The 9,574-nt window shown below is 47.7% G+C and overlaps 1 protein-coding gene across 1 annotated transcript in view; it reads right to left on the bottom strand.

The window, feature by feature from the left end:
* Positions 1-236: 236 nt before the first annotated feature.
* LOC139159532 (uncharacterized) overlaps positions 237-9,574 on the bottom strand; it is a 39,453-nt gene continuing 30,115 nt past the window's right edge. Inside the window, exon 7 of the mRNA XM_070736844.1 lies at positions 237-653. Within this exon, the coding sequence (XP_070592945.1) occupies positions 300-653 (354 nt within the window). The 3' untranslated portion in view covers positions 237-299. The remainder of the gene's footprint in view (positions 654-9,574) is intronic.

Raw genomic sequence — 9,574 nt, 5'->3', positions numbered from 1 at the left:
AGCTATATATTCTTGTTATAAAAAATTTTTCCCTTCCTAATATTAGTTTATCAAGGGGTGTGTCCTGTGCCAATATTCCTTCGTTTTTGATGTTTTTTTGCCATTTTGAAAATATTAGCCTGTATGGCCAGCAGTCCAAAGTTATGTTCTGTTCTGTTAGCTCTTCCTTTGTTTTTATATTTCCTTCTGTATTTAGTAAGTGGTTGTAAGTTATCATGTTTTTTAATTCTGTTCTCAATATTATTAATAGGAAGAATTGATATATGTTATTTGTTTCATAAATTATTAAGAGTAAAGAACTAATATACGTTATTGTGTTTTATGGATTCCTCTGCTGAATATTCAGCAGGACAATAGGGTCCCTCTACCCATGGCTGACAAGTGTATTTAGCTATATATTCCATGACTTCAAACAGAGCCTTTCTGGCCTTGTTAATTTTCTCTGTGGTCTCTTTCATGAAGCCACTGGGAAGATCCTGGAAGGATGTGGCAGTAGAGAGGACAGCTTGTACCTCTGTTAAATCACACTGAGCCTGTTGGACTTTTTGTTGAAGATGTTCAGGAAGGCTCTGCAGGTTGGTTAAGACATTCTGGCAGACCTCCTGCATCTTCTGTGCAACAGTGTAGGATGTGGCTAGAGAATGGGATTCCATCTGTTATGAAACAAATGAACAAAAAGATCTGTTAATTGAACATCATAGGTGTTCATCTATGGCAGGGGTAGGCAAAGTTGGCTCTTCTGTGACTTATGGACTTCAACTCCCAGAATTCCTGAGCCAATCATGCTAGCTCAGGCATTCTGGGATGTGAAGTCTACATGTCATAGAAGAGCCAACTTTGCCTACCCCTGATCTATGGGATTATCTGAAGGGAGGGAGGGGGTGGGGAGAGAGGTTGACAGACGGACATAGGGCAACTGAATATTCTTGTTTATGCATGGAGACACCATTGTTGATTGCCGTTCCCTTGATTTCAGCCATGCAGTACATGCCAGGTGGCAGAATTCAAATCTCCTCCCTCTTTTCTTCCCCAAGCAATTTTCTGTATGTTGTGTATGTTCTATAAAGGATCTTTGACCCAGCTCTTCATCTCAGCCTTTTCATACATCCTGAGAAACACACCAACTCTCTTCTGGCTCTGGGAATAATTTTTGCATAAATATATAGTTTGTTTAATAATGTTGCAAGATCCAATTTGCGTTGGGGATAAAGATTTAGTCCAGTGTTGGCGAAACTTTTTTGATCCGGGTGCCAAAAGGATGCGCTTGCAGGTGATAGGGCGCGTGTGTGTACCCACACCTGTAACGCAATGCTCTCCCCTCCAGACCCGCATGCACACAACCCCCCCTACGTTGCCCTTCCACACATGCGGACAGGCCTCACTGAAGCCTCCGGACTTCCAATAGGCTTTTAGGGACTTTTTTTGCCCTTGCCCAGGGTTCAGAAAAGCCTCCTGAAGCCTGGAGATGGCAAAAAAACAGGCCAGGAGGCTTTGTTCCAGTTTTTGCTGGAGCAAAATGGCTTCAGGAGGCTTTCCTGAACTCTGGGGAGAGCAAAAACGGCCATAAAGAAGGCACGAATCCCAGTGGCCAATTAGATCCCACAGGGGTGGCCTTCTCCAGGTCCCGTTGACCAAACAATGTCGGCTGGCAGGACCCAGGGGAAGAGCCTTCTCTGTGGTGGCCCCGGCCCTCTGGAATCAACTCCCTCTAGAGATTCGACCAGCCCTCACTCTCCTCGCCTTCCATAAAATGTTGAAGACCCACTTTTGTCGCCAGGCGTGGGGATAATTACCACCTTTCCCCCTCTTTTTAATTATGTTTTTGGCCTTACTGTATGATAGAGTAGGTTGAATGTGTGTGATTGCATAGTTAGGGATTTTATTATGTTATTAATACTTGCTTAAATTGATTTAATTTTTATTATTGGATTGGTAATGTATTGTACTACTGTTATGCTGTGAGCCGCCTCGAGTCTTCGGAGGGGGTGGCAGACAAATCTGATAAAGTATAAACTATAAATATCAGCAGACCAGTGGGCCCGAGCTGACAGAGGGCAATGCCTCACGTGCCTTCAGAAATGGCTTCGCATGCCACCACATGTGCCATAGGTTCGCCATCCCTGATTTAATCCATTTAATAATGAATAATAATTACCAAATAAATCATAATTGTCTAGGTTTACCCAGTATGCCTAGCCACAAACCATGGTCAAGGCAGAATTTATTATTTATTTATTACTTAGATTTGTATGCCGCCCCTCTCCGAAGACTCGGGGTGGCTCACAACACATGGAAACAAATCATAAATAATCTAACAAATTTAAAATTCAAAGATTTAAAACGACTCCATATACTAACAGACATACACACAAGCATACCATATATAAATTAAACATGCCCAGGGGGAGATGTTTCAGTTCCCCCATGCCTGACGGCAAAGGTGGGTTTTAAGGAGTTTACGGAAGGCAGGGAGAGTAGGGGCAGTTCTAATCTCCAGGGGGAGTTGGTTCCAGAGGGCCGGTGCCGCCACAGAGAAGGCTCTTCCCCTGGGTCCCGCCAACCGACATTGTTTAGTTGACGGGACCCGGAGAAGGCCCACTCTGTGGGACCTAATCGGTCGCTGGGATTCGTGCGGCAGAAGGCGGTCTCGGAGATATTCTGGTCCAATGCCATGAAGGGCTTTAAAGGTCATAACCAACACTTTGAATTGTGACCGGAAACTGATCGGCAACCAATGCAGACTGCGGAGTGATGGTGAAACATGGGCATACCTAGGTAGGCCCATGACTGCTCTCGCAGCTGCATTCTGCACGATCTGAAGTTTCCGAACACTTTTCAAAGGTAGCCCCATGTAGAGAGCATTACAGTAGTCGAACCTCGAGGTGATGAGGGCATGAGTGACAGTGAGCAATGAGTCCCGGTCCAGATAGGGCCGCAACTGGTGCACCAGGCGAACCTGGGCAAACGCCCCCCTCGCCACAGCTGAGAGATGTTTTTCTAATGTGAGCTGTGGATCGAGGAGGACGCCCAAGTTGCGGACCCTCTCTGAGGGGGTCAATAATTCCCCCCCCCAGGGTAATGGACGGACAGATGGAATTGTCCTTGGGAGGCAAAACCCACAGCCACTCCATCTTATCCGGGTTGAGCTTGAGTCTGTTGACACCCATCCAGGCCCCAACAGCCTTCAGGCACCGGCACATCACTTCCACCGCTTCGTTGACTGGGCATGGGGTGGAGATGTAAAGCTGGGTATCATCCGCATATTGATGATACCTCACCCCATGTCCTTGGATGATCTCGCCCAGCGGTTTCATGTAGATGTTGAATAGCAGGGGGGAGAGGACCGACCCCTGAGGCACCCCACAATGGAGAAACCTAGGAGTCAACCTCTGACCCCCCACTAACACCGACTGCGACCGGCCAGAGAGGTAGGAGGAGAACCACTGAAGAACAGTGCCTCCCACCCCCAACCCCTCCAGCCGGTGCAGAAGGATACCATGGTCGATGGTATCGAAAGCCGCTGAGAGGTCAAGGAGCACCAGGACAGAGGATAAACCCCTGTCCCGGGCCCGCCAGAGCTCATCCATCAACGCGACCAAAGCGGTTTCCGTGCTGTAACCGGGCCTGAAACCCGACTGCTGGGGACCTAGATAATCGGCTTCTTCCAAGGACCGCTGGAGCTGGAGCGCCACCACCTTCTCGACAACCTTCCCCATAAAGGGAAGGTTGGAGACTGGACGATAGTTGTTAAGCACAGCTGGGTCCAGGGAGGGCTTCTTGAGGAGGGGGCGCACGAGCGCTTCTTTATAGAGTGATGGAAAAACTCCCCTCCCCAAGGAAGCATTGGTAATCTCCTGGGCCCAGCTCCGCGTCACCTCCCGACTGGCCGAAACCAGCCAGGAGGGACACGGATCCAGTAAACAGGTGGCGGAACTCACAGCTCCAATGGCCTTGTCCACTTCATCAGGTGTCACCAGATCAAACTCTTCCCAGACAGGTGGACAAGTACGTGCCCCAGTCACCTCGACTGACTCGTTGTCAGTCGACTCTGTTTTACAATTGGAGTCGAGGTCGGCCCGGATCCGAGCGACTTTATCAGCGAAAAACGTGTTAAAATCCTCGGCACTACTCTGTAAGGGCTCCCCAACTCCCCCCTGGTTAAGAAGGGAGCGGGTCACCCTAAACAGAGCGGCCGGGCGGGATTCCGCTGATGCAATCAAGGCGGCATGATACGCGCATCTTGCCGCCTTGAGCGCCACTTTGTAAGTCTTAATAAAAGCTCTTACAAGTGTTCGGTCGGATTCAGACCTACTCTTCCTCCATCGCTTCTCTAGACGTCTCTTTTGGCGTTTCAACTCCCGGAGCTCCTTGTTGAACCATGGAGCTCTACGGGGTCTAACGCCACGGAGAGGCCGCAAAGGCGCAATCCGGTCAAGAGCCCCCGTCGCAGCCCTGTTCCAGGCCTCCGCGAGAGACTCCGCCGAACTGTGGACGAGTGCCTCTGGAATAACCCCAAGCGCCGTTTGAAAGCCCTCTGGGTCCATCAGGCGTCTGGGGCGGAACATCTTCATTGGTTCCGCCTCCCTGCGGGGGAGGATTGGAGCCAGGAAGTCAAGCCGTAGTAGAAAATGGTCTGACCATGACAAAGGCAATACTTCTAAGCCCTTTAGTCTCAGACCATTACTCAATTGCTCGGAAAGGAATACCATGTCAGGTGCGTGCCCTCCCTCGTGAGTTGGACCCTGTACTACTTGAGTCAGGTCCACGGCTGTCATGGTGGCCATGAACTCCTGTGCCAACCCAGAGGTTTCGCCGAGTGACGGCAGGTTGAAGTCCCCCAGGACGATGAGTCCGGGGAACTCCACCGCCAACCCGGCTACCTCCTCGAGTAGCACAGGCAGGGCTTTTGACACGCAGCTGGGAGGCAGGTACGTGAGAAATAAGCCCACCTGAACCCCTAAGTCCAACTTCATCAAGAGAGACTCGCAACCCGCAATTTCCGGTGCAATGAGTCTACGCAGGCAAAGGCTCTCCCTGGCTACAATAGCTACTCCTCCCCCCCTTCCCTGGGGTCGAGGTTGATGCCATATCTGAAACCCGGCTGGGCAAATTTCAGAGAGAGGAACACCTCCCTCCGGGCCCAGCCAGGTTTCAGTAATACATGCCAGGTCGGCCTCCTCATCCAGGATCAAATCCCGGATGAGGAGAGCTTTATTTACTACCGACCTGGCATTCAGCAGCAGCAACCTGAGCGTAGGGCCAGAGTTACACTCACCACCAGCACCCAAGGTTGGGCTCACAGAGCCAGAACAAGGGACCGTTATTAAGCAACGGTCCCTCGTTCCCCTGGAACGGCTAACTCTGTGGCCCCCGCCATATCTGCCTCTCCCCAGCAACACAGGGATATTTCGACCCTCTGCCCCCCCAGAGATCGGCGCCCCTTTCTCTCCTGTCTCCCGAGCATCAGGTGGGCCAGACCTATCATTCACTCTACTATCAATAAACTCATCCATACCACACCCCCCACACCCCCATACACTCCATCATACCAGTCATTCCATTCATAGCCACAAGCAAATTTATCCCAGTCATCCATTACTTAGAACCCTGATTACTTTAAAAAGTCAATTAAATTAATAATAGTATAAAATGGCAATTAATAACAATTTAAAAACACTAAAACCATTAAAATATAACTATATACAATATATACTAAAATTTCAAGTTAATATAAATATAAAAATTAATTTCGTTGATGGTATAAAACAGATCTTATATTCTTCAATCATCAGTAATCAGTCAGTCCAGGCATGATGTTCTTCTGGTCTTCGAAGGTCTTAGGTCTTAGTCTAATTTAAAAAGGCTTGATCTTAATTTCCTCTCTTTCTAGGAGTCTTTTTAAATCAGTCCACAGGGGGGCAGTGTTCTTCAATTCATCCACAGTCCGCAGGGGGCATAGTCTTTCAGCAATAATATACATAGATCACAAAAATTAAGGTTAAGAGGGGAAGGAGGGGAGTGGGGGGAAGGGAGTAGATAGAATGGTCCTTAGTTTTTTGACTCCCCTTGGCCCCCAGTAGCTCTCACCTACTGTTGCCAACGGGAGGGGGCTAACTTAATTTCCCCTGAACGTCCTCGTTCGTCTGTTGGTGTTACAGCTGACTTCCGGCACTTGACTCCATTTCTTCCCCACTGTCACTCTCTCTCTCCCTCGTGTTGTTTCTGCCGTTCCCAATCATCACCATCTCGGCACCGGACCTCTCACCTCTGGAGTCGGGCTGGGGAGCCATCTCAGTGGGGGATTCAACTCCCTTTGCTCCCCACAATTCCTCCTATCACCTCTTATCACCTCTCCACCGGCGCCGCGAGCCTCCAACCTCTGTCCGGTCCTGCCGCCATTCTCCGCGCCGGCCAGATGTGTCGCGCTGGGAATTGCCAGCCTTCATACACATTGAGAAACATCCAGTAGTTAGAGAGTTAACTCTGTCTAGTAATGTAGCTCCTCCTGTGTGATGTAACCTGTTTGCTCACTTCCTGCCCTACTGAAGAAGAAGGGCGGTCTCTAAGTTTAGAGTTCATCTTGCGGTTCATCTTTGTAGCTATAAGATGTGCCATATTGTCTCTCCGTAGACATTTTTATTTTTATATTTTTTTAAAATAAAACTAGTTTGTTCATTCGAACATGCTTTGTCTGTGCTTCAATATTCATCACCTCCGGAAGGTCCTGGCTCATTCTTCTGAAGCTGAGCACCTTGATGAGGTAGGGGCCCTCCTAATCTTGACATGGTAGCAGAGGATGGTTTTTATTGAAGAAACAGACCCCGCTTACACTCCGTAAGCTCACTAGCGATTACTCCTAATGCCAGCTAAAAGAAAGCGAAATCCTCTCAGTCAATCCTTCATAGATTCCCTCTCCAGCCAGCAGTTCGCCGAGCTAAGAGAGACTGTTCGTGTTGCCGATAGTAAAAGGAATCCTACGATGTCTTTGTATTCTGAGAAGGAAGCCTCTACAGCTGCCGACACTCACGAAACCGTAAGTTCCCATTACGTGATTGATGATGATGTTGGGATTCGGGAGGAAGAATGTAAATCTGCCCAAGGGGGTGGCTCCGGCAGTGTTTCAAATCAACCTAGTGATGATGAAGAATCTGAGGATCAAACGTTAACTCTATTCCCATCTCAATCATCTGTTTTGCATGTAAAGGCGTCAGCCAAAACAAAGCACCTAGATGACTTGAGTTCTCTCACTTCTGATAGAATTAAGGGGACATCCCTAACTCTGGAGATGATTGAGAAAATGATAGAAAGAGATGAAAAGGAAATTGATTCGTTAGAATCCCACTGTCTTCATTTTGATAACCTTCCTACTTTGAAAACTAATGAGCAGAGACAGATCTACTCCAGTTATTTACAAAAGGCAGATGATGCCAGAACGGAGCTAAGATCTTTAAAAAAACTTCAGCTTAAACTTCTTACAGAAAAAATGGAGGAAATGCCCCTGAGAGATGCCACGTATGCCTATTCTTCTAAAGAAGATAGACATGCGCACATTAGCCATTCTCCAGTGATCACGCACTTTTTCCCTCCTGCCTTATCTAACATAGAAGACATTCCAAAAGAGGAAGGGGGAGGCTATCAGCCCAAAGAGAAAAAACTTTTAGCAAATGCAAGCCGAGAAGGAGGGAGGATTTCCCCCACTGAAGCAAGTTACGCAACAGCGGCCACTAGTGGATGGTATGCCCGAAAGGAAAAGGCATTACCTGAAACCAAGCAGGGATTTTCCCAGGCAGATATGGCTGCAAGGATGCAGAAACAAAATGCATTTGTCTCAGGTCCTTCTGTTTCACCACAGAGATCTCCAGTCCATATTCCACAGATGCCAGCACAACTTCCCCAAGTTGGACAGCTACAAGGTTTGCCAGGAGGGGTTGGGGCTCAACTCCAACCACTCCCAGCACCTCAGATGGGTGCACCAACAAGGCAAACCATCACCTCTTCTGTTCTGAAAGGTGAGTTTATATTGCTGCCTAATGGACATAACTATCGGAAGTGGCTTCACAGAATAAATTTGCACCTACTGGCTCATGACATAGATGGGATTGCACATAATCCCCCAGTAAGGCGCTGGACTGCAGAAGAAAGAGAAGCTGACATAAAAGCCAAGCTACTCATTCTCATGAGCATGGACTCACAATTGTCAATAAGATATGACACACATGACTTTACTTCTGCACAGATATTAGAGTCATTAGATGGCATGTTTAGGCCAATATCAGAAGAAGGCAACTATATACTGATAGCCAAGTTTAATAACACTAAACTTCCAACTGGGGGTGAACTTGCACCACACTTATCTAAGATTTTAACAATGCATAAAGACTTAGAAGAAAGAGGATACCGCTATGATGACAATCAAGTAAATGCGGCTATTATAACTTCCCTTGGTCCTGAATGGAAGGAAGTTGTTTACAAGTTCAGCATACTCCCAATGGCCCAGAAATCTACTCAAAGACTCTGTAACATGCTAACTGAAGAAGCAGAGTTGCTGAACACTGGACTTAGGCCCATGTCAGCAGCATTTAAACCTAATTTGGCAAAGGGCGGTCAGCAGAAAACAAGTACTCCTAAGTACCCACGCCAGAAACCTTTTAAGAAGGATGACACTCGCAAGTCTCCTGATGTGCAGAGTGTGAAACCTGGCGAAACTGACAGTCCACCTTATCCAACTCAGCCAAAGAGCGCGCACAAGAAAGGATCCAGAGGAAAGAGTTCTGGGGCTGCAAAGTCAACTCCCAAAGACTCAAAAGATGAGAAACCTACTTATGTTGGTATCATCCGCCTCAGCACCGTCTCTGAGAAGAGTCCACTCTACGACATTCGTGAGTTATGGACCCTGGACAGCGGAGCAGCGGCACACATCGCATGCCGGAAGGAATCCTTCTCTGAGCTACACCCGACTGATGTCAAGGAAGTATACGGAGTTGGTAATCTTCGTTCCAAGGTGGAAGGAAAAGGAAAAGTCTTCGTCAAAGAACTGGACTCCCTTATCTCAAATGTTTTCTACGTTCCTACTGCCAAGAACAACATCCTCAGCGGATATTGCCTGAGAGAAGAATTGAAGGTTGTAATAAACTATGAACTTGTTGACACTAACATTATCAAGGATGGCAAACTTCTTGCTACTGCCATCCCCATCAAAGGTGTTTTTTATTTGCAACCAAAACCTGCCAGTAAAGGTGGTGTAAGTATAAGCGTTCCAAAGGGCGTTAGCACAGGTCCAGAGAGAAACCCTGGTGCCACCGCTAGTTCAAAGGCTCCTAAAGCCAATGAAACTCCTGAGGTTCCAAATGCTATTGCAAATGTTAAACATGTGTTAACAAACAAATCTTTTCATTCCAGGTGTATTCACAGATGGCATCGTCGCTTGGGGCACGCTTCTTACCCCATCTTAGCAAAGATGTCTGAATATGCTGACGGTTTCAAAATTGATGGGGCTTGCAAAGTTTACTTAGATTGCAAAATTTGTAACTCAGCCAAGTCCCGGCACTCCCCAGTTCCAAAAATTGCTGTCCGA

This window comes from Erythrolamprus reginae, chromosome 2, assembly GCF_031021105.1.
Source record: "Erythrolamprus reginae isolate rEryReg1 chromosome 2, rEryReg1.hap1, whole genome shotgun sequence".
NCBI classification, from domain to species: Eukaryota; Metazoa; Chordata; class Lepidosauria; order Squamata; family Dipsadidae; genus Erythrolamprus; species Erythrolamprus reginae.
This window is presented reverse-complemented; position numbering and strand designations above follow the sequence as displayed.